A 25,245-nucleotide genomic window follows, 5' to 3' on the forward strand; every position below is an offset into this window, starting at 1 on the left:
TGCTGTGCTTTGACCAGCAACACATTTTTAGCTCTGATCTCCAGCATCTGCAGACCTCATTTTTTACACGAACAAGGACAGCCAAATAAGGCAGATTTAAAGAAAAACAAGTGAGGGTAATTAATAAGTATGATCGGCTTAGGCTTGGGTGCAGGGAATTACCAAATGAAGGAATAACGGGCGCAAGTAATAATCAAATAAGGGGATAGAATGAAATAGACACGAATGATCGGTTTATTGCTCAGTGTAGGGGTGTCGAGAGAGACCCTTCAGAAAAGTATAAAAAGCTCTGTATTCTACTGTCGGCTGTGTCTCTCCTCGTACAGCCATCCATCTTTAAAGATGTTCGAATAAATGTGCTGCTTTGGAACTCTTTGACTCGGACTGAAAATTATCAATTAAGTGGGGGGGTTCGTTTCTCACAGTGCCAACGAGTGCGGGGAGGGGGGGCTGCTTTCTCCTGGATGGTGTCGGGTTTCCCAGATCGGCACCTATCCTGATTGTAAAACAAAGGCCCTGTGGTAAGTAATTAGAGCTTGACGATTAGTGCCCGTGACCGGACACCATATCTTCATGATCCGAAAGGACAATGGCTCGCTCTTAGCAGAAGGTCCGGCCCATGAACTGAAAAGAACGACGTTTCCAATCTTTCCCATCGGGATGAAATATTCAGATACCCAGCCACTGGAGAAACAACATCGGTACAACACAGAGTCACTTTCCAGCGTAATTTACAAAATTAGTTCGTGGTTTAATGCGTTCCACTTTGAATAAAAGAAACTTGCCAACATGCTATTACGTTAGCAACACGTAGCTCAAACCAAAAATAAACCCCAAACCCTCGCTGGCCTTTGAGTTTGACGTTAGAACTATGCACTCAAAACTCTTGTCCCATGCGTTCTCCCCTGATCATTCTACGAACTGATGGAAACAACAAATGCTGGAGATCGCAGCGGGTCAGGCAGCAAGCTGAGGTCTCAAGTCGGGATGAATCTTTTATCCGAGCTGCCATGGAGGGGTTGGCATTCATGCTACACAGAGGAACCTCGATTATCCAAATACCAATTATCCGAACAAAATAGTGCCTGCCCATCTCGTCCAGATGATTGAGGTTCCCCTGTAGTGGGGGCTGCCTCTGTGCACTTCATTCAGCTCTGATGAAGAGTCACCCAGCCCGGAAATGTTGCCGTCTCTTTCTATGGATGCTGCCCGACCCGCTGTGACCTCCAGCGTTTGTTCAGTCTTCCGTTCAGATTCCAGCAACTGAAGTCAATTGCTCCGGTAATCCAATGGTCCCCGTTTACCGTGGGTCGTGTGATAGAATTAAAAACACATTAGCCGATGTCTCATTGTGTCCTGGTATCTCAGCTTGTTTACAAATGGCCAGGGTGCAGAAAGTTCCATTAAAATGACGAGTACGTTCAGCTTTCTCGCGGCAACCGCTTGTAATGATTCGCCAGGGCTCCCAGGTCCCCTGCTTCCACACAGGAGTCAGGTGAACCACCTCTCTCCACTTTGCAGTTGATGTTTCTTTCTGCTGTGATGACAATCACACCCTCTTCTGGGAACACGTTTGCGCAGATGAACTCTGCCGTAACCCAGGTCCCCAAAACGACGATGGCACAGTCCCAGTCAACTCTGGCAAGGCCTCCTTGGTGGCTCAGTGGTTAGCACCGCTGCCTCACAGCAGGTTCGATTCCAGCCTCCGGTGACTGCCCGTGTGGAGTTTGCACATTCTCCCCGTGTCTGCGTGGGTGTGCGCTCCGGTTTCCTCCCACAGTCCAAAGGTGTGCAGGTCAGGTGGATTGGCCGTGCTAAATTGCCCATCGTGCTGGGTGCATTCGTCAGAGGGAAATGGGTCTGGGTGGGTTACTCTTCGGAGTGTTGGCTGAAGGGGCCTGTTTCCATACTGTAGGGAATCTAATGGAATCTCAGTGACACGACTAGTCTATTTGGGTTTTGCAAAAATCCATCTAGTTCACTAATAACCTTTAGAGAAGGAAATGCACCATCCTTCTGGCCAAGGTGTGATCCCTGAATCACAATAACGCCGTTGATTCCTAACTGCTCTCTGCAATGGCCAGGCAACTCACTCATGTGGGCTTGTTGTAAAACTGGGAACACTGTCCCGCAGATGAGTTGAGCACCAATTGTACTCAAGCAATCTTAGGGTAAAAAGTGAGGTCTGCAGATGCTGGAGATCACAGCTGAAAATGTGTTGCTGGTTAAAGCACAGCAGGTCAGGCAGCATCCAAGGAGCAGGAAATTCGACGTTTTGGGCATAAGCCCTTCATCAGGAATGAGGAGAGGGTGCCAGGCAGGCTAAGATAAAAGGTAGGGAGGAGGGACTTGGGGGAGGGGCGATGGCGATGTGATAGGTGGAAGGAGGTCAAGGTGAGGGTGATAGGCCGGAGTGGGGTGGGGGCGGAGAGGTTAGGAAGGAGATTGCAGGTTAGGAGGGCGGTGCTGAGTTCGAGGGATTGGACTGAGACAAGGTGGGGGGAGGGGAAATGAGGAAACTGGAGAAATCTGAGTTCATTCCCTCATCAGGTGCACACCTCCCACCAACCCAACCTCCACTCCCGGCACCTTCCCCTGCAACCGCAGGAAATGTAAAACTTGCGCCCACACCTCCTCCCTCACTTCCCTCCAAGGCCCCAAGGGATCCTTCCATATCCGCCACAAGTTCACCTGCACCTCCACACACATCATCTATTGCATCTGCTGCACCCAATGTGGCCTCCTCTATATTGGGGAGACGGGCCGCTTACTTGCAGAACGCTTCAGAGAACACCTCTGGGACGCCCGGACCAACCAACCCAACCACCCCGTGGCTCAACACTTTAACTCTCCCTCCCACTCCACCGAGGACATGCAGGTCCTTGGACTCCTCCACCGGCAGAACATAACAACACGATGGCTGGAGGAGGAGCGCCTCATCTTCCGCCTGGGAACCCTCCAACCACAAGGAATGAACTCAGATTTCTCCAGTTTCCTCATTTCCCCATCCCCCACCTTGTCTCAGTCGGTTCCCTCAACTCAGCACCGCCTTCCTAACCTGCAATCTTCTTCCTGACCTCTCCGCCCCCACCCCACTCCGGCCTATCACCCTCACCTTGACCTCCTTCCACCTATCACATCTCCATCGCCTTTCCCCCAAGTCCCTCCTCCCTACCTTTTATCTTAGCCTGCTTGGCTACTCTCTCTCATTCCTGATGAAGGGCTTATGCCCGAAACATCGAATTTCCTATTCCTGGGATGCTGCCTAACCTGCTGTGCTTTAACCAGCAACACATTTTCAGCTCAAGCAGTCTTACCTGATAATTACGTCTACTTCATCGCCCCTGCTGTCGACAAGACTGACCCACTGGAGGGCATTGGCACGGCGTTATCCAGTCAAAGGGAGAGTTGCCCCTGGAAGTTCTCGACATCAACCTCTGACCCTGTGCCATCAGGTGAAAAATGGGTCAGGAAATCTACTGTTTAGCCACAACTGCCTCCCATCAGTTGATGAGCCCATACTTGTGTGCGCTCATGGTTATTGGACGCCAACTGGTGCTGGCAAGGGCACAGTGGTAGGGGGCCTTGAATGTTCACCACCACGAGTTTCGGAGTAGCAGCTGATCAAGCTGGGTTAGCCAAAGGGAAATGCAGGGTCACGGGGTAGGGTGGGTCTGGGTGGGATGCTCTTTGGTGGGTTGGGGTGGACTGAAAGGTCCAAATGACCTGATTGCAGACTGTCGGGAATCTGTGACACTTAACACATGGCAGCTATTGCAACCATTCGGACTACAGCACAAGATTACACATTTTTTTAAACACACACAAAAAAATGATTGCACACAAGTGAATTAAGCAAAGCAAGCACGATTAAATAACACAGTTTGGGAACAACGCACGTACTCAGATTTACTCCTTACTTTCCCCAAACATTTTCTTACAAAACACGTCGACCGCTACAAATTATTTACTTTCTGCAGGGATAACCCTTGTGCCTGCTGCAGTCTTTGGAGACCGAGTATCTCCAGGTCCAATTCTTTCCAGAGATGAAGGCTTATTTTCCGTCTTGAGACTGTGGGTACCGCACTCCCTTGTTCTCCTTACTTGCCAATACCTCCTCAGCACAAGGGCCACTCCGGTTTCTTCCACTAGTTTCACGCCAGGGCGAGATCGCTCGAACGGAGATTAAACCTGACCCGAGCTCCAGCCTTGGAACGAAGAAGCGAGTGTCTTTTCACACTGTTTGCAGTGCAGGTCTATCTAACGGACATGGAAGTTGGCTGTCCGTCTCTCAGGAGACGGGGGAACCGAGTATCAAGCAACCCGCTGATGCTTTCGTAGTACCAGGTCCTTTTAATAAGTTAATCCCTGGAATCTGGCTGGGCCCAGCAGTTATTGAACCGCCCCTCCTTGAGAAGATGGGGGTGAACTGCCTCCTTAGCCAGGTGCTGAAGGTAGACTCACAATATCCCTTAGGGAGGGAATTCCAGGATTCTGAACCAGCAACACTGAGGGAACAGCTGACATATTTCCAAATCGGGACGGGACGTGGCTGGGAGGGAGATTCGCAGGGATTGGCATTCCCGTCTACTTAGTGCCCCAATCCTTCACCCCAGCACTTAAGGGTGAAGCCAAATAGGCCTTGCTGAGTTACACAGTGCCTATTGTGGATGGTACACACTGCTACCACTGTGTGTCAGTGGTGAAGGTGGATAGGTGATGGGGTCCAATCAAAGTGGGAGGGGGAGGGGGGGGGAGCTGCTTTGTCCCTGGATGGTGTCGAGCTTTGTTGTCAGAGCTGCACACGTCCAGGGCAAATGGGGAGTATTCCCTCACCCTCCTGACTTGTGCTTTGTCGATGGTGTGACAGGGTTTTTTGGGGGGGGGGGGGGGGAGGGGTCAAGAGTCAGGAGGGGAGCGACTCGCTGCAGGATTCCCAGCCTCGGACCTGCTCTTGTAGCCGCTGTGTGTTTATGTGGGGCTGGTCCGTGTTCAGTTTCTGGTCAATGGTAACCCCCAGGATGTTGATAGTTGGAGGGGGGAAGGGGGATTCAGTGACGGTAACGCCATTGAACATCAAGGAGCAGTAGTTAGATTCTCTCTGAATGGGAACCCCCAGGATGGTGGATAGTGTGAGGGTTCAGTGACGGTAACACCATTGAACATCAAGGAGCAGTAGTTAGATTCTCTCTGAATGGGAACCCCCTGGATGGTGGATAGTGTGAGGGTTCAGTGACGGTAACACCATTGAACATCAAGGAGCAGTAGTTAGATTCTCTCTGAATGGGAACCCCCTGGATGTTGGATAGTGTGAGGGTTCAGTGACGGTAACACCATTGAACATCAAGGGGGAGTAGTTAGATTCTCTCTTATTGGAGATGGCCCATTTCAGGTTCTGGTCAATGGTAAACCCCAGGACGTTGGTAGTGGGGGAGGGGGAATTCAGCGATAGAAACGCCATTAAACATCAAGCGATGCTGGTTAGATTCTCGCTTATTGATGACGGCCAACTGCCCGCATTTTGTGTGGTGAGAATGTTTATTTTGCAATTATCTGCTCAAGCTAAAGACGTTACACACAACCACTTCAGGATTCAAGAATGGTGCTGAACATTGTGCAGTCAAATCCCCACTTCGAACCTTCTGATGGTGGGAAGGTCAGCAGTGAAGCAGTTGAGGATGGTCGGGCCTGGGGCTTCTTGAAAGTGGAGTCGCAGGTGGATAGGATAGTGAAGGAGGCGTTTGGTATGCTTTCCTTTACCGGTCAGAGTACTGAGCACAGGAGTTGGAAGGTTGCGTTGCGGCTGCACAGGACATTGGTTAGGTCCACTATTGGAACGTCTGGTCTCCTTCCTATCGGAAAGATGTTGTGGAAGGATTCAGAAAAGAGTTACAAGGATGTTGGAGGGTTTGAGCTACAGGGAGAGGCTGGACAGGCTGGGACTGTTTTCCCCGGAGCGTCGGAGGCTGAGGGGGCGACCTTATAGAGGTTTACAAAATTATGAGGGGGCATGGACAGGATAAATAGACAAAGACTTTTCCCTGGGGTCGGGGAGTCCAGAACTAGAGGTTTGGGGTAAGAGGGGAAAGATGTAAGAGAGACCTAAGGGGCAACTTTTTCACGCAGAGGGTGGTACGTGTATGGAATGAGCTGCCACAGGAAGTGGTGGAGGCTGGTACAATTGTAACATTTGAGAGGCATTTGGATGGGTACATGAGTAGGAAGGGTTTGGAGGGATATGGGCCGGGTGCTGGCAGGTGGGACTAGATTGGGTTGGCATGGACGGGTGAGACCGAAGGGTCTGTTTCCGCGCTGTCCGTCTCCATGACTCTATGACCCCGAGGAACCCCTGCGGAGATGTCCTGGAGTTGAGCTTGACTGACCTCCAGCAACCACGCCCATCTGCCTACGTTGTCAGGTGCGACTTCAACTCCAGTGGAGTGTTTTCTTCTGCCCCCTCCTCCCCACCCACCGCTCGGAATTCCATTCACTCTGGTTTTGCTCAGAGTCCTCGCCCTGGGGCTAAGGCGGTCACTTGGCAAACCACGGGAGTGCAGCCCTTTTGTCCGGGCTTGGACGGGGGCCATAAAGACGTCAAGAGCGCATCCCTCCGTTACGACATACAGCTAGGTAGCGCTATTGCTGATCCCTTCCATCGGTTTGTAGATGGGCTAAGAGTAGATGAGGGAAGGGTGGAGGGGTCCAGTAAATCATCAGGTTGAATCTGTTCTGCTTTCTCTTCTTGCCCGGGCTCAGTCCTGGGCAGGACGGGCAGGGGGTGCCAGGCCGGGGCCCGGCCCCTGCCTGTGGAGCTGCCGGTGCCGCAGCAGGTGGGCGGAGTGGGCGAAGCCCCGGCCGCACTCCGGGCAGGCGAAGGGCCGCTCCCCGGTGTGGGTGTGGCGGTGGGCCAGCAGGTGGGACGAGCGGGTGAAGCGCTTGCCGCAGTCGGCGCAGGCGAAGGGCTTCTCGCCGGTGTGCACCCGCTGGTGCCGCAGCAGGTCGCTGGTGGTCTTGAAGCCCTTGCCGCACTCCGGGCACCGGAAGGGCCGCCGGTCCGAGTGGACGAGCTGGTGCGAGCTGAGGCTGGTCAGGTAGATGAAGGACTTGCCGCACAGCGGGCAGGAGAAGGGCCGCTCGCCGGTGTGCGAGCGCTGGTGCTTCTGGAGGCTGGACAGCAGGGTGAACCCTTTCCCGCAGGCGGCGCAGCGGAAGGGCCGCTCCTCGTTGTGGACCCGCTGGTGGATCAGCAGGTCGCTGGTGGTCTTGTAGCTCTTCTCGCACTGGGAGCACCGGAAGGGCCGCCGGTCGGTGTGCACCAGCCGGTGGGTGGCCAGGTGCGAGGACCGGGTGAAGCCCTTGCCGCAGGCCGAGCAGACGAACGGCCGCTCGCCCGTGTGCGTGCGCTCGTGCTCGACCAGGTTCTGCGAGCGCCTGAACACCTTGCCGCAGTGGGAGCAGCAGAACTGGCTCTCAGCCTGGGGCGGCTCGTCCGGACCTCCGGCCTCGCCGTCCGGCAGCCGCTCCCCGGCGTGGACCCGCTGGTGGGTCAGCAGGTGGGAGGACTGGCTGAAGCCCTTGCCGCAGGCGCCGCAGGTGAATGGCCGCTCCCCGGTGTGGCTGCGCCGGTGGATCTCCAGCAGCGACGGGTAGCTGAAGCCCTTGCCGCAGTCGCCGCACTTCCAGGGCTTCTCCATGGCCAGGGGCCGGGCGGGCTGGGACCGTGCCCGGCGATGGCTTCTCGCGCTGGTGCAGCCGCCTGCCGCGGGTCAACGGTGCTCTGACCGCCCCCACCCCACCCCCCCGTCACCGTCAGCTCTTCATCTGGTGTGGCTTCACTTTCCTGGTCAAGGTCCCCAGCTCCTTCTCAACCTGCAAAAGGAGACGGAAGGGTCAAGATCACTGCCAGCACCGGTCGGGAATCCAGGAGGCATTATCACGGAACGCTGTGTGGGCGGAAACAGGCCATTCGCTCCATTGAGTCAACACTGACCCTGCGGAGAGCGACCCGCCACCCCATCCTAGCCCTGCATTTCCCATGGTTAACCCACCCTGACCTGCAAATCCCTGGGCACTATGGGTAATTTAGCACGGCCAATCCACCCTAACCTGCACATCCCTGTGCACTATGGGTAATTTAGCACGGCCATTCCACCCTAACCTGCACATCCCTGGGCACTATGGGTAATTTAGCACGGCCATTCCACCCTAACCTGCACATCCCTGGGCACTATGGGTAATTTAGAACGGCCATTCCACCCTAACCTGCACATCCCTGGGCACTATGGGTAATGTAGCACGGCAAATCCACCCTAACCTGCACATCCCTGGGCACTATGGGTAATTTAGCATGGCCAATCCACCCTAACCTGCACATCCCTGGGCACTGTGGGTAATGTAGCACGGCCAATCCACCCTAACCTGCACATCCCTGGGCACTATGGGTAATTTAGCACAGCCAATCCACCCGAACCTGCACATCCCTGAGCACTATGGGTAATTTAGCATGGCCAATCCACCTGAACCTACGCATCTTTGGGTTGTGGGAGTCACCCGAGGAAACCCACGCAAACTTGGGGAGAAATTGCAATCTCGATACAAGGTCACAAACCATATGACACTGAGTTACACTCCAACACGGTCATTTGAAACTGCAAGTTTTCCGAGCCTCTGTCAGCTGTCTGAGGAAGGAGCTGGGTGGGGGGGTGGGGTGGGGTGGGGCGGGGCTACCAAACTCTGACGGATTCAAATAAACCTGTTGGACGGTAACCTGCTGTCGTGTGATTTCTGACTTTACACACCTCAGTCGAACACCTCCGCACCAAACCCGACACACACGCACACAGGACAGGGATCCTGGAATTAAGCGCACCAACCAAACCCTACTCCAGCCGGAGTGACCCACCTCGCGCCGCATTCTCAACGCCCCCCCACCCAGCATTCGCCCACTCACCCAGGTCCCAGAAACCAGCGCTTCGGTGAGCGCCGAACCCCAAAGGGGCTCCTCCCAGCCACACTCGAACGGGCAGAGGACAACGTCCCACCAAGGACTCTTCCCCTCCCCCGAGGTGTGGCGACCCTCGGGTTAAAATCGCCGCAGAGTCAGACAGCGCGGAGAAAGACCCTTCGGTCCAACCGGTCTGTGCCAAACCGGAACGGAGTCGAAAGAGCTGGAAAGAGCACAGGAGGGAGGTCAGGCAGCATCCTAGAAGCAGGAGAGTCGATGTTGCGGGCTCTTTACCATTCCTGATGGGTTCATACAGCATGGAAACAAACCCTTTGATCCAAATCATCCGTGCCCACCCACTTATCCCGAACTGAATCTAGTCCCATTTGCCAGCACTTGTCCCATATCCCTCCAAACCCTTCCTATTCATGTCCCCATTTAGTTGCGTTTTAGATGTTGCAATTGTACCGGCCTCCACCACTTCCTCTGGCAGCTCATTCCATACACGCACCACCCTCTGGGTGAATAAGTTGCCCCTTAGCTCCCTTTTATGTACTTTTTTTAAGATTAGATTACTTACAGTGTGGAAACAGGCCCTTCAGCTCAACAAGTCCACACCGACCCGCTGAAGCGCAACCCACCCATACCCCTACATTTACCCCATACCTAACACTACGGGCAATTTAGCACGGCCAATTCACCTGCACATCTTTGGATTGTGGGAGGAAACCGGAGCACCAGGAGGAAATCCACGCAGACACGGGGAGAATATGCAAACACAGTCAGTCGCCTGAGGCAGGAATTGAACCCGGGTCTCTGGCGCTGTGAGGCAGCAGTGCCAACCACTATCTTTCCCCTCTCACCCTAAATCTATGCCCCTCTAGTTCTGGACTCCCCCACTCCAGGGTAAAGACCTTGTCGATTTACCCTATCCATGCCCCTCATGATTTTATAAACCTCTATAATGTCACCCCTCAGCCTCCGACGCTCCAGGGAAAACAGCCCCAGCCTGTTCAGCCTCTTCCAGTAACTCAAATCCTCCAAACCTGACAACATCCTTGTAAATCTTTTCTGAACCCTTTCAAGTTTCACAACATCCTTCCGATAGGAAGGAGACCAGAATTGCACGCAATATCCCAACAGTGGCCCTAACCAATGTCCTGTCCAGCCGCAACATGACCTCCCAACTCCTGTACTCAATACTCTGACCAATAAAGGAAAGCATACCAAACGCCTCCTTCACTATCCTATCTACCTGCGACTCCACTTTCAAGGAGCTATGAACCTGCACTCCAAGGTCTCTTTGTTCAGCAACACACCCTAGGACCTTACCATTAAGTGTATACGTCCTGCTAAGATTTGCTTTTCCAAAATGCAGCACCTCGCATTTATCTGAATTAAACTCCATCTGTCACTTCTCAGCCCATTGGCCCATCTGGTCAAGATCCTGTAGTAATCTGAGGTAACCCTCTTCGCTGTCCACTACACCTCCAATTTTAGGGTCATCTGCAAACTTACTAACTGTACCTCTTATGCTCGCATCCAAATCATTTATGTAAATGACAAAAAGTAGAGGACCCAGCACCGATCCTTGTGGCACTCCACTGGTCACAGGCCTCCAGTCTGAAAAACTACCCTCCACTACCACCCTCTGTCTTCTACCTTTGAGCCAGTTCTGTATCCAAATGGCTAGTTCTCCCTGTATTCCATGAGATCTGACCTTGCTAATCAGTCTCCCATGGGGAACCTTGTTTAACGCCTTACTGAAGTCCATATCGATCACATCTACCGCTCTGCCCTCATCAATCCTCATTGTTGCTTCTTTTAAAAACTCAATCAAGTTTGTGAGACATGATTTCCCACACACAAAGCCATGTTGACTATCCCGAATCAGTCCTTGCCTTTCCAAATACATGTACATCCTGTCCCTCAGGATTCCCTCCAACAACTTGCCCACCGAGGTCAGGCTCACCGGTCTATAGTTCCCTGGCTTGTCGTTACCACCCTTCTTAAACAGTGGCACCACGTTAGCCAACCTCCAGTCTTCCGGCACCTCACCTGTGACTATCGATGATCCAAATATCTCAGGAAGAGGCCCAGCAATCACTTCTCTAGCTTCCCACAGAGTTCTCGGGTACACCTGATCAGGTCCTGGGGATTTATCCACTTTCGGATCCCCTCCCCCCCACGTTATCTCAGATCCGACCTCCAACTCGGCACCGCCCTCTTGAACTAGCCCACCTGCCCATCTTCCTTCCCAGCTCTCCGCTCTGACTTATCACCATCACCGCCCGACCTCTATCCAGCCATCACATTCCTGGCCACCTTCGCCCCAGCCTCTGTGCCCCCCCCCCCCTCCCATTTATCCCTCAGCCCCCTTGGGCACCCCTCAACATTCCTGATGAAGGGTTTAAACTCGAAACGTCGATTCCCCTGCTCCTCGGACGCTGACTGACAGGCCGTGCTCTTCCAGCACCTCACCCTTTGACATTCACCTGCTCTATCATCCCATTCCTAGCCTCACTAGCTCGTAGCACCGGGAGTAATCCAGATGTTACAATCCTCCAGGAGTTCCTTTTTAAATTCCTGCCTACTTTTCTATATTCTCCCTTCAGAATCTCATCCTTTTCCCTTCCTATGTCGTTAGTTCCAACGTGTACAATGACCTCCTGTTGGTCCCTCTCCCCCTTGAGAACATTCTGCACCCTCCTTAATCCTGGCACCGGGCAGGCATCACGTCATTCTGATTTTTCGCTGCTGGCTGTCCGTGCCTCTGGCTAGAGAGTCCCCTATTACAATCAATCAATCACTTGGAACCCCTCACTGCATTACAGCCTGTCTCGATACCAGAAACCTGGCTGTTTGTGCTGCATTCCCCTGAGATTCTGTTCGCCGAGCTGGGAGTTTTTGTTGCAAACGTTTCGTCCCCTGTCTAGGTGACATCCTCAGTGCTTGGGAGCCTCCTGTGAAGCGCTTCTGTCATGTTTCTTTCGGCATTTATAGTGGCTTGTGTCTCTGCCGCTTCCGGTTGTCAGTTGCTGTCCGCTGCAGTGGCCGGTATATTGGGTCCAGCTCGATGTGTTTGTTGATAGAATCTGTGGATGAGTGCCATGCTTCTAGGAATTCCCTGGCTGTTCTTTGTTTGGCTTGTCCTATAATAGTAGTGATGTCCCAGTTGAATTCATGTTGTTTGTCGTCTGTGTGTGTGTGGCTACTAAGGATAGCTGGTCGTGTCGTTTCGTGGCTAGTTGGTGTTCGTGGATGCGGGTTGTTAGCTGTCTTCTCATGAGCAAAACCAACGTAGTGTACAAAATCCCATGCAAGGACTGCACAAAACACTACATAGGACAAACAGGAAGACAGCTAACGATCCGCATCCATGAACACCAACTAGCCACAAAACGACACGACCAGCTATCCTTAGTAGCCACACACACAGACGACAAACAACATGAATTCGACTGGGACAACACTACTATTATAGGACAAACCAAACAGAGAACAGCCAGGGAATTCCTAGAGGCATGGCACTCATCCACAGATTCTATCAACAAACACATCGACCTGGACCCAATATACCGGCCACTGCAGCGGACAGCAACTGACAACCGGAAGCGGCAGAGACAAGCCACTATAAATGCCGGAGAAAACATCACAGAAGCACTTCACAGGAGGCTCCCAAGCACTGAGGACGTCACCTAGACAGGGGGACGAAACGTTTGCAACAAAAACTCCCAGCTCGGCGAACAGAACCACAACAACGAGCACCCGAGCTACAAATCTTCTCCCAAGCTTTGAATTCCCCTGAGAGTCCATCACCCCCAACATTTTCCAAAACAGCACACTTGTTTGAAATGGGGACAGCCACAGAAGACCCCTGCACTACCTACCTCCATCTCCTACCTTTCCTGGAACCAACCCATCTATCGGGCTTTATCTGCCGCTCTTCTCCCTTGCTATAACTGCCATCCACCACATCCCCCGGCTCCCGTAAACTGAGCACTGCCGCTCCAAGCTATCCCTGCAATCCGATAGGATTCACAACCAACGGACAGAATCCTGCAGACATGAGCGTCAGAAATGTGAAAACTCTCCCTAAATGACCACAGGAAGAGCATATCACTCTATTCAAGGCCATCTCTGCTCCTTCCCAGTCTACAGACCCAAAATATAGCCCTGCCTGTTTGCTCAAAATAAACTGTGCTCCAGGGCTAACTTAGCACATATGGTTTATATAGGGCGACCCCGCCCCCCCCCTCCCCCCACACACCCACTGTATCCGCGAGTCCAGTTACCATGGTTTCAGTTACTTGCGGCTTACTGCAGCCCAAACATATTACAAGGAAGGTTCCAGAACCAGGGACCATGAGGCTGCCGGGAAGTTAAGTTTCCCATTTAGGTTAAGGGGATCGCACCTCTCCGCTGTTTCGAGGTTCTGCAGATACAGGGGGCCACTGTATTTTTAAAATTTAATCAAATTGAAAGTAGACTCGCAGGTAGATAGGATAGTGAAGAAGGCGTTTGGTATGCTTTCCTTTACTGGTCAGAGTATTGAGTACAGGAGTTGGGAGGTCATGTTGCGGCTGTACAGGACATTGGTTAAGGCCACCGTTGGAACATTACGTGCAGTTCTGGTCTCCTTCCTATCGGAAAGATGTTGTGAAAGGGTTTAGAAAAGATTTACAAGGATGTGGGAGGGTTTGAGCTACAGGGAGAGGCTGAACAGGCTGGGGCTGTTTTCCCTGGGGCGTCGGAGGCTGAGGGGTGACCTTATAGAGGTTTACAAAATTATGAGAGTCATGGATAGGATAAATAGACAAGGTCTTTTCCCTGGGCTGGGGGAGTCCAGAACGAAAGGGGCATAGGTTTAGGGTGAGAGGGGAAAAATATAAAAGGGACATGAGGAGTGACTCTTTCATGCAGAGAGTGGTGCATGTATGGAATGGATTGCCAGAAAACATGGTGGAGGCTGATACAATTACAATTATTTCTGCTTTCTTTATTCATTCATGGGATGAGGGCACCACTGGCTGGGCAACTTTTTCACGCAGAGGGTGGTATGTGTATGGAATGAGCTGCCAGAGGAAGTGGTGGAGGCTGGTACAAATGCAACATTTAAGAGGCATTTGGATGGGTATATGAATAGAAAGCGTTTGGAGGGATATGGGCCGGGTGCTGGCAGGGGGGACTAGAATTGGGGTTGGGATATCTGGTCGGCGTGGACGGGTTGGACCGAAGGGTCTGTTTCCGTGCTGTACCTCTCTACGACTCGAAGAGACAGGTCTCAATAAAACACACAATCAAGAAAGAACCCACCCTACTCACTACTGCAGACTTAAACAAGGTTACACATCAAAAAACGATGCACTTATCTGTTCCTCTGCTGCGAGCCCTCCCACACAGGCTCCTCCAAGGTCAGCTATGAATTTTGCTGTTTGGTAATTCCTCCTTTTCACACTCCAACAACCAGAGATACATGAACTCAAACAGCAAAGGCAGTGACAGTGAAGATTCACTGTCGTGCCCGTTAAAAGTGTAAGCTTTCTTCTCTCTCCCCCTCACGGACCGTGCGGTCGCTGCCTTTTGTCTGTCTCCCTGCTTTTAAAAGTGTCGTTTTTGACCCTTTTCTCCCCAGAGTTCTGCATCTAAAACTGTAACCCCTGGAATCCAAGGAAATCACCTAAAATACCTCAAACGGAAAGGAAAAGGGAGCAGCTCTTACAGCCACAATGTTTTTCCCGTTCCTCCATCTTGGATGACCCGGAATCCCGAAACGTCGACTCTCCCGCTCCTCGGATGCTGCCTGGCTTTGTTCAGCTTTTTCCAGCGCCCCACCTTTCAACTCTTGACCCTCCAGCAGCCGCGGCCTTCACTCTCTCCCACGCCAAACATAATCCCAAACTAAGTTATGCCCAGCTGCTTGGCGGCTCCTGGCCCGCACCCCTCCAAGCCTTTCCCATTCACGTCCAGATCCAAGTGTCTTTTAAACTTTGTCATCGCTCGCTTAAGGGCCTTATAGTCAAATATGGAGGGGAGGCCTCCACTGGGACTGTCGCAGTGAATGCATTACGCGGGTCGTCTTGCTATAACGCACGCCTCGGTACCACAAATTCGCTATAACGTGAGTTTTAAAGTGCGTGTGGGTTATAATGCGATTCCAGCCCCATTAGTTTCGATGTTCTGTTATTACACGAGTTTCTGATAACCACGAGAGCGGGACTACTGCGTTGTCACAGAACTGGCCGTATTGACGCCTCCCTGAATCCACTAGAGGGCACAACTACCACTGGGGAATGGGTCGGGGAAGGTGTTGTTTGGTGGGGGGGTGGACCTGACCAGGAGGGAACGGTCTTTGCGGAAGGCAGATAGGGGTGGGGAGGGAACGATATCTCTGGTGGTGGGGTCCGTTTGTAGGTGGCGGAAACATCAGCGGATGATGCGGTTCAGATTAGATTAGCTTACTTACAGTGTGGAAAGAGGCCCTTCGGCCCAACAAGTCCACACCCACCCTCCGAAGAGCAACCCACCCATAAGCATTCTCCTACATTTACCCCTTCACCTAACACTACGGGCAATTTAGCGTGGCCAATTCACCTAACCCGCACGCTATTGGACTGTGGGAGGAAACCGGAGCACCTGGGGGAAAAAATGTGCAAACTCCACACAGACAGTCGCCTGAGGCGGGAATTGAACCTGGGTCTCTGGCGCTGTGAGGCAGCAGTGCTAACCACTGTGCCACAGTGCCGCCCACAGTTTATGTGGCGGTTGGTAGGGTGGAAAGTGAGGACTGGGGTGGGGATGGTTTCTGTCTTTATTGCAGTTGGAGGGGTAAGGTTCGAGGGTGGAGGTGCGGGACGTGGATGAGATGCATTGGAGGGCACGTGGGGAGGGAAATTATGGCCTTTAAAAGAAGGAGGCCATCTGGTGTGTTCTGTGGTGGAACTGGTCCTCCTGGAAGCAGATACGGAGGAATTGGGAGTACGGGGTGGCATTTGTGCAGGAGGTAGGGTGGGAAGAGGTGTAATCCAGGTAGCTGTGGGAGTCGGTGGCTTTATTAAAAAAAAAGTCTGTGTTTAGTCGGGTCGTTATAGACGGAGATGGGAAGGTTACATTACACCAGCACCACTCCCCCTCCCCTTCCTCCGCTACGCTGATGACTGTGTCGGCGCCACCTCGTGCTCCCGCGAGGAGGTTGAGCAGTTCATCAACTTCACCAACACGTTCCACCCCGACCTTAAGTTCACCTGGACCATCGCTGACACCTCCCTCCCCCTTCCTGGATCTCTCCAGGTCCATCAGTGACGACCCGACCGTTCTCGAAGTGGCCTAAGCGCCGTCCCATTTGGCCGCAACACAACCTCCCAACTCCTGTATTCAATGCCCTGGCCGATAAAAGTTAAAAATCACACAACACCAGGTTACAGTCCAACAGGTTTGACTGGAAGCACACTAGCTTTCGGAGCGATGCTCCTCCATCAGGTGATCGTCGCTCCGAAAGCTAGTGTGCTTCCAATTAAACCTGTTGGACTATAACCTGGTGTTGTGTGATTTTTAACTCGATTAAGTACAGTATGTCCCTGAACCGCTAGGTCTCTCTCTGTTCTACAACACTAACCAAGGCCCTGCTTTTAATGGTATCAGCCTTGCCCTTGTTGGTTTCGGCAAAGTTCAATATCTCCCATTTACCCAAATTAAACTCCATCTGCCACCTTAGAGCCCATCGAATCTATCGATCAAAATGTCATTGTCATCTTGTCTTACAACTGAGCCCTTCACTGTCACCTGATGAAGGAGCGTCGCTCCGTAAGCTAGTGTGCTTCCAATTAAACCTGTCGGACGATAACCAGGTGTTGTGTGGTTTTTAACTTTGTACGCCCCAGTCCAACACCGGCGTCTCCAAATCCTGGAGATAAAGGAATGGGGAAGGGTGAGGGGCTTTTGCCCAAAAACGTCGATTTTCCTGCTCCTCCGATGCTGCCTGACCTGCTGCGCTTTTCCAGCACCACTTTTTAAGCTTGACTCTGATCCCCAGCTGAAAATGTGTTGCTGGAAAAGCGCAGCAGGTCAGGCAGCATCCAAGGAACAGGAGATTCCTGAAGAGGGGCTCATGCCCGAAACGTCGATTCTCCTGCTCCTTGGATGCTGCCTGACCTGCTGCGCTTTTCCAGCAACACATTTTCAGCTCTGATCTCCAGCATCTGCAGACCTCACGTTCTCCTCTGGGGACAATAGGAGGAGGATGAGGGCGGGCACTAGGACCCAACGCGGGGCAGCAGGACTCGGCCGGAGTCCCCGCCCCCTATCTGTTACGTCACCCGCCCGGCCGCGCATGCGCACCGCTCCCACTCCCCCAACGGATCCAAGATGGCGGACGATCGGCGGGAGCTGATCCCGTGAAAAGGCCCCGCGGCCGCCGCCCCCCTCCCCCAACCCGCAAGCGGCCAATCGAGGCTCGGGGCGCTCAGTAAGTGTTTATAAACCCTTCCGGTCCCTCCGCCCTCCCCCCCGCGGTCCCGCATCCTCACCGCCGGCGGATGAGAGGGAAGAGGGGGAAGAAAACACGGCGTCTCTGCCCCCGTGGTGCTGGGCGGTCAGTGCGCATGCTCCGACCGCTTGGGTGGTACCGCGCCTGCGCACCTGCTCTCCCGTGGACTGAATAGGGGGCTTTCCCCACCGCGAGGGATGGTGGGTAAAGGCGCTGCCATTGCTCTCGCCTGAGAGAGACACACACACCCACACACACCCCCACACCCACACCCACACCCACACCCACACCCACACACACACACACACACACACACCCCACACCCCACACCCCCACCCCCCCCCACACACACACACACACACCCCCACAACCACACACACACACACACACACACACCCTTGAAAAAACGAAATTTATGGTTCAGAGAGCGGGACGGGCTTCGCAATCAGTAAAGTTAGTAACCAGATTATTAAGAAATAGCGGAAGCGTGCCTGGAGTGTGCTTCGGCAAAACTTTTGGTACAAACAGAAAGGCGAGTGCCTTTTCTTTCCTTCATCACGCCTGGGACGAGGTTTTCTCTGGCCAGTCCATCATGTATTGCGAACGTCTAATAGTTAGGACAGGGGGTTTGAAGACCAAGAGGCACGTTTGTAAGGTGAGAGGAGAGAGATTGAAAAAAAGACAGAGGGTGGTTCGTGTGTGGTATGACCTTCCTGAGGCAGTGGGTGGGTGTGGTTACAATTCCAACTTTTAAAAGACATTTGGATTAGTACATGGATAGGCAAGGTTTGGAGGGATATGGACTAGGAGCAGGCAGGTGGGACCAGTTTAGTTTGAGGTTATGATTGGCATGGACTGGTTAGACCAAAGGGTGTATTTCCATGCTGGGTGACTCTGAGTCAATCATTATTGCTGTAGAATCTTTCCTCACATGTAGCCCATTCCAAGTAAGAACAGCGATCTCCTTCCCTTAAGGAGATTAGTGAACTACATGCATTTTTCTGACAAATGGTCACCACTTGACTCATTAATTGCAGCTTATTTTCATTACTGAATTCAGAGTTTGACTATTTGCCATGGCTGATTCAATCCTTGGTCCCTGGCTCACGACTTGGGTCTCTGGATCAATAGTCTCGTGATGATACCTCTAGGCCACAGTGAGATGGGAATTTACAGCTTTCGTGGGGCCAGAGGAGAAAAATATTTTAATAGTAATTTGAATTGCCCATTCTGAAATTCTATCCTGTGTTCACAGTGGTGATATTTCAAAATCTTATCACAAAATACAACCCAAACATCGAGCCAAGATCTTGGAGAGTCATTCAGTTCATCAGTTACCGAATATCGTCAGCTTTTGAACATGGAAGGGGGACCATTTGTCTTCCCCGTGGGAGCATTTCAAACGTCAGTATGATTGGAAAAGCACCGAGACATGCACGTTCCGCTGAGACTGTTCCGATGGACTAGCTTCAACTAGTCTGAAAAATACATCACACCATTCCCCGTGAAGAGAACTATCCCGTGTGCCTGGGCGAGGACTCTCAACTGCTCCAGCATGGAGAGACCCGAGGGCGCCCCCATCCTGGAGAAACCGTGGAAATGTGGGGACTGTGGGAAGGGATTCCGAACTCCGTCCGAGCTGGAGATTCATCGGCGCAGTCACACCGGCGAGAAGCCATTCGCCTGCTTTGAGTGTGGGAAGGGATTCTCCCGGTTATCTCAACTGACTGAACACCAGCGGGTTCACACTGGGGAGAAGCCATTCACCTGCACCGGCTGTGGGAAGGGATTCACTTGTTTGAGTAACCTCACTTCGCACCAACTGGTTCACACCGAGACGAGGCTTTATAAATGTCCTGACTGTGAGAAGAGCTTCAAGAGCACGAGGGACCTCCTGAGACATCGGTACGTCCACTCCAGTCAGAGGCCGTTCTGCTGCTCCGTCTGCGGGAAGGGCTTTACTCGGTCGTCCAGCCTGGTCAGACACCAGCGGGTCCACACCGAGGAGCGGCCTTTCCCCTGCGTGACGTGTGGGAAAAGGTTCACCCGGTCCTGTACCCTGCAGAGACACCAACAAATTCACACCGCGCGGAACCCGTTTGTCTGCTCGGAGTGCGGGAAGGGGTTCACTGAGCTGTTCCAACTGCTGAGGCACCAGCGAATTCACACGGCCGCGAGGCCGTTCATCTGTTCGGAATGCGGGAAGGGATTCATTCAGTCGTTTGAACTGCTGAGACACCGACGGGTTCACACCGGGGAGAGGCCTTTTATCTGCTCTGAGTGTGGGAAGGGATTCACTCAGTCCTCTCATCTGCTGAGACACCAGCAAGTTCACGAGTGATTCTTCCTATCAATGGTATTCAAGACTGGACTATGGGGCCTGTTCCTTCGACGGTTAATCACCGCTATGATTAAAATGTTGCCGTGTATTAAGTGTGACGACTGTTTCCAACTTGTACGTTGTGTATTTGAGTGGAGCAACTGGAGCGTCGGAGGCTGAGGGATGACCTTGTAGAGGTTTACAAAATTATGAGGGGCATGGATAGGATAAATAGTCAAAAGTCTTTTCCTTGGGGTGGGGGAGTCCAGAACTAGAGGGGCATAGGTTTAGGGTGAGAGAGGGAAAGATATAAAAGGGACCCAAGGGGGAACTTTTTCACACAGAGGGTGGTGGAGTGAGCCGCCAGAGGAAGTGGTGGAGGCTGCAACATTTAAAAGGCATCTGAATGTGGTTTTTGAATAGGAAGGGGTTGGAGGGATATGGGTCGGGTGCTGGCAGGTGGGACTAGATTGGGTTGGGATATCTGGGTCAGCATGGACGGGTTGGACCGAAAGGTCTGTTTCCATGCTGTACCTCTCTGTGACTCTATAACTGTCGTCCTTGCTGTAATGTCGTGTTAATGGGATACGGCAACAAACGAGTCACATTTTACTTTCCCAACTGTGGTCAGAGCAGTGTGGGACAGGTGTGGATGAGGCTCGAGGACCTGAAGGACTCAGGCAGGAGGAACCAGGTGTGGAACCTGCTGGTGAGGTAGGAGGAGAAAAAAGCCAGAAAATAAGGGCAGAGAGGTCAGACTACTCAGGAACTACTAGCAGATGCAGTGTAGAAGCCTCTTCAGTCCTGCCTTACAGCCAGAGGGGGGCTAGGTTCAAGTTGAGAAACAATTGACACTTCAGGTGATGGCATATAACCTGACAGAGTGTGTGAGCCCGTTCTCCCTGTGTAATCCCACTGCTGCCTGAGCAGTGTGTGGGTATTTGCGATGAAACACAAGTGACGACAGCCTTCCAGTAAGACCAGCCTGCAGCATCAAGTGAGAGCAAATGGATAATATCCCCATTTGGCAGGGAGGGACTGGGTGGTGTTGTAGAACTGAGAGACCGAGGGGTTCAGGTACATAACTCTTTGCATCACACATAGACAGGGTGGTTAAGAAGGCACTTAGCACTCCTTTGAGTGTAGGAGTTGGGAACGTCACGTTGCAGTTGTACAGGACGTTGGTGAGGTCTCCTCTGCCGTACTGTGTCCAGTTATCGCCCCTGTTATCGGAAGGATATTATTCAGTTGAAGAGATGTGTCAGGATGTTGCCGGGGACAGAGAGTTTTGAGCTATAAGGAGACGCTGAATGAGCTGGGATCTTTTTCACTGCAGCGTGGGAGGTGAATCTCAAGAGTCTTTTCCCTAGGGTGGGGCATTTCAAGATTGGGGGGGGGACATTGTTTAAGGTGAGGGGAGACATTTTTTAAAAAGACACGAGAGCAATTGTTTTTCACATGGAAAATGGATTGCGAGTCCAGAGGAAGTGGATGTGTGCGCAGTTACAACGATATAAAAGCCATTGACAGCAGAAACGTTTGGAGGGAGATAGGCAAGCAGATGGGACTACTTTACTTTGGGATTATGCTCAGCCTAGACTGGTTGGACCCAAGGGTCTGTTTCCCCTGCCATACTGCTCTGTCACTGGGGATCAAATGGACAGATCTATCCATGTGTTAGGATCGCCTGTTCTGATTCCTGCTCAGCTGGTATTGGTCGTATACCTGAACTACTTGGGCGGAAGCACCGACAGGACACACAGGAGAATGGCAAGGAGTTGAGAGTTGGAGAACGCAGGGGCTTATCGCACTGGTCCATTCTGTACAGATGGCATACCGAAGAGCCCCTACACTTGATAGCTGGCCAATGGGCAACGGAAAGGGAAATGCATGACCAGTAAGTTCGCGCCCTTGGGCTAGGCCGAGTGGGGGACGCCGAAGGGGTTGAATGAGCCAAGGGTTAAAGCTTTCGTCCTGTCGTTAGTAATAGCAAAGCAACTGGGACCCGTAACAAATGTACATAACAACCAGGTCACACAGACAGTCGAGACGCGTAGACTAGAAGCCATACTAGCAGAGCGTTGACCTTGTATAAAACAGCAGATAATGTGAGACACCCAGGCAGAGCAGTGTGGTGAGTAGTGTATGAACGTTGTGATGTTCTGTGTAAGAATCTGAGGTTCCTGTAACCCACCCGAAGAGGTTTTACACTTCACTGTAATAAGACCAGGTCTCGCTGCACATGCAAGAAATAAACCATCGTAGGCTGGACTCCTCTGTCTCCTCTCATCAGTTTCTCAAGTTGTCCTCTAACCACAGAACACGGTTTTTAAAATCATTGACAACAACAAAAATTAAAGTCCAGGTTGAGAATGAGACAGTTGCACTCAGGGAGATGTGACAACCTAGCGTAGATTGTCTGAACGCCTAATCTGAACTGCTGTGCCTGTCCCATTGGTAACAAGGGCTGACTTCAGTTTCCCGATAGACTGGGTAAACCTATCCAGTCCCAATACCGCGCAGGGCAAATTTCTGCAGTTTGTGTGAGATAGGTTTCTGGAGTCGAGCATTTTGGATTTCATATTATGTAATGAGAACGAGCAATTAGTAACCTTGCTGTTCAGGAAGCTTTGGGAATTTTTTTTGTTGTTGTTTCTATTTTTTTTCCCCCAGCACCCATGTTGTGTGTACGCAGGAGTGAGAGAGACACAGGGAAAAGACAACGGGTATACAAATCTTTCTTCAACTTCCACCACTGTGAAAAGAGTGGCCAGTGACCAGCGGTGCCCTTCACATCAAAGGGCAGTGCTGGGTGATCAAACAGTGAAGGGGAGGGCAGGGATTCAATCAAAATAGAGTTGGAGGGGGAGATAATACACTGCACTACACACTTGGGGCGGCATGGTGGCTCAGTGGTTAGCACTGCTGCCTCACAGCACCAGGGACCCAGGTTCAAATCTAGCCAAGGGCGACGGTCCGTGTGGAGTTTGCTCATTTTCCCCGTGTCTGTGTGGGTTTCCTCCGGGTGCTCCGGTTTCCTCCCACAGTCCCAAGGTGTGCAGGTCAGGTGAATTGGTCACGTTAATTTGCCCGTAGTGTTAGTTGCATTAGTCAGAGGGAAATGGGTCGGGGTGGGTTACTCTTCGGAGGGTCGGTGTGGACTGGTCAGGCCGAGGGGCCTGTTTCCACACCGCAGGGATTCTAAGCTAATCTAATCAAGACAATCTATTTTACTAAGTTGCCAAGGGTGTGTTTATGAAACGTTATACTATCCTGGAACCGTGACTATTCAGTTGTAAAGTACTCCATTATTCTGTTGAGTTTTCTAATTGAGTTACGTTATTCCAATGTTTTCTTATAGTATAAGAATAAAATGTGTTTCGCATCAAGCCTGGTAGTTTGACCAATCGAAATGCATCTGGAATGCGATGCCTTTAAAATAAGAAAAGGTTTGGGTCTAGGCTGTCTTCTTAATATGTTTTGAGGGGGTGGGCTGGTCCCTATCACAGGTGTCAGGAGCTCATGAAATGTGTCACTAAGACTACCTTGAGGCCATCCAACCTTACTCCTACAGAACCAATGACTGTGTGAACCCCCACACTCACAGGCAATGTTTGTGGTTGTCTCGCTCTTTCATCTTCACATTCACCGTCTTCCCCCCTGACCTGAGGAGGGAGGGTGGTGGGGGGTGAAAAACAAAACTGTCAACCCCACTGTTACACAAATACTGCCCCTTTCTCTCATCTTCCTTTCTTCTGCAAAGTCCCCTCCTATTCAGAGCCATGGAGATCTACAGCACAGATAAAGGCTCTTCAGCCCATTGGGGGGGTCCGTGCCAGTCAAAAGCAAGCACCTAACTGCAGAGGAAGCTCGATTATCTGCACGAGATGGGTGGGCACTATTATCCAGATGACTGGGACTCGGGAGTTTTCTGAAGTCTCCTTTTTCCTCACTCCACCTTGCCTTGCTTCCCCCCCCCCCCATCTCAGGGTTTGTTCCTGAGCAGACAGACACACACACACACACACACACACGTGTGCAAGGGACCTGCAGCACTGCTGCTTCCCGTCAATGGGATTGACAGAGCAAGTCCGCTCCCCATTCAGGAGAGTAGGCAGCAGCACAGCGGGCCAGTCAACAAGGTCCCTCTCTGCCTTGTACAGGACAATTGTTGGGGAGATGGTCAGGGGTCTGTATTTGAGAATATTCAGTGCTCTGAATTTGCCCAGATCGTCATTCTGTCTGTCTTTGTTTGGAGAGAGAGAGAGGGGGGTGGGGGGGGGTGGGGGGGGGGGGGGGAGGGGAAGGGGAGGGAGGTCAGTCATTTGGAAGTGGTGCCTGGGCTCCCAACAATGTCCAGGACTTTTCTTGGCAGCATTTCGGTAAGCCGACTTCACTTTTAATCATTGTCAACGGAAGACGTGATTGTCGCACCAGTGTTGGTGACACCTCCTTGGTGAAACGCTTTTATGGGACCTTGAGATCTTCCTCAGATAATCCAAAATTCGGGCAATTAATATTCAGAATATCGAGATTCCTCTGTATTCTAATCCCAAGTTCCAGCACTTAGCCTATAGCCTTCGATACCTCGGTGTCACACCGGAGACACTTTCTCCTCACTTACTCTGTCGGAATCGTGTATAGTTAAAAATCACACAACACCAGGTTATAATCCAACAGGTTTAACTGGAAGCACACCAGCTTTCGGAGCGACGCTCCTTCATCAGGGGATATGGAGGGCTTGATCGTAACACAGAATTTATAGCAAAAATTTGCAGTGTGATGTAACTGAAATGATACATTGAAAAATTGACAGTCTGTTAAGCCTTTCATCTGTTAGAATAAGTGATAGTTTCACTTCTTTCATGTGTAAATCACAAAACCCATTTTTTAAAGTTGCATTCTCGGGTTAGCTGTTAACAATGGTGATAGCTGGACAATATGTTGAAGGTGTTAGCCCCCTGTGTTCTCTGTCTATGACCTGATGTTTAGATTGATTCTAATCCAAAAAGTGAGATAACAGAGTTTTACATAGATTCATGCAGTTTTTGAGCTCAGAGTTCAACGTGAATGTATGCAGCTTTTGAGCAAAGTGCAATATAACTCTGCAAGTACAAATTCACCCCACAAAATATATGTGTGCATGTGGGTCTTTGTCTGTCTGTGTGTGTGTCTGTCTGTCCGGGGTGGGGGTTGTGAGTGTGAGAAAGTGTGTGTGTAGTGAGTGCAGAGTGTCTTAAGTCTGTGAGGGGGCGCATGTGTGAGTGTGTATGTCTATAAGGGTGTGTGTGGGTGTGTGTGTGCGCATCTGTGTGTACCTGTGTCCGTGTGTATGTGAGAATGTGTGTGTGTAGTGCGATGGTGATCACCTGTAATGTGACATGAACCCAAGGTCCCGGTTGAGGCCCTCCCTGTGGGGACCGAACTTAGCTATCAGCCTCTGCTCGGAATCGTTTATGACTTTGAATTCTTATCACGACTCCTCTGCACTCCTTT

At 51.7% G+C, this 25,245-nt stretch overlaps 2 protein-coding genes across 3 annotated transcripts; one reads left to right on the forward strand and one right to left on the reverse strand.

Moving 5' to 3' along the window:
* Positions 1–3,908: 3,908 nt before the first annotated feature.
* Positions 3,909–17,537, reverse strand: LOC132807115 (zinc finger protein 239-like). Of its 2 annotated transcripts, XM_060821419.1 has the most exons (3): positions 17,470–17,530; positions 8,951–9,167; positions 3,909–7,869 (listed from the first exon to the last, which is right to left on the reverse strand). In XM_060821419.1, exon 3 carries the CDS (start codon positions 7,692–7,694, stop codon positions 6,753–6,755), a length of 942 nt encoding a protein of 313 aa, XP_060677402.1. In that variant the 5' UTR covers positions 7,695–7,869; positions 8,951–9,167; positions 17,470–17,530; the 3' UTR covers positions 3,909–6,752. The 2 variants fall into 2 exon arrangements, with proteins under 2 accessions (XP_060677402.1, XP_060677400.1); XM_060821417.1 differs by lacking the exon at positions 8,951–9,167 and having other exon boundaries at positions 17,470–17,537.
* Positions 17,299–21,121, forward strand: LOC132807116 (zinc finger protein 3-like). The gene is made up of 2 exons (XM_060821420.1): positions 17,299–17,408; positions 18,685–21,121. The coding sequence occupies exon 2, from the start codon at positions 18,985–18,987 to the stop codon at positions 19,768–19,770; it is 786 nt and encodes a 261-aa protein (XP_060677403.1). The 5' UTR covers positions 17,299–17,408; positions 18,685–18,984; the 3' UTR covers positions 19,771–21,121.
* Positions 21,122–25,245: the final 4,124 nt, after the last annotated feature.

Source organism: Hemiscyllium ocellatum (genome assembly GCF_020745735.1).
Source record: "Hemiscyllium ocellatum isolate sHemOce1 chromosome 27 unlocalized genomic scaffold, sHemOce1.pat.X.cur. SUPER_27_unloc_1, whole genome shotgun sequence".
In the NCBI taxonomy this organism is placed as follows: domain Eukaryota; kingdom Metazoa; phylum Chordata; class Chondrichthyes; order Orectolobiformes; family Hemiscylliidae; genus Hemiscyllium; species Hemiscyllium ocellatum.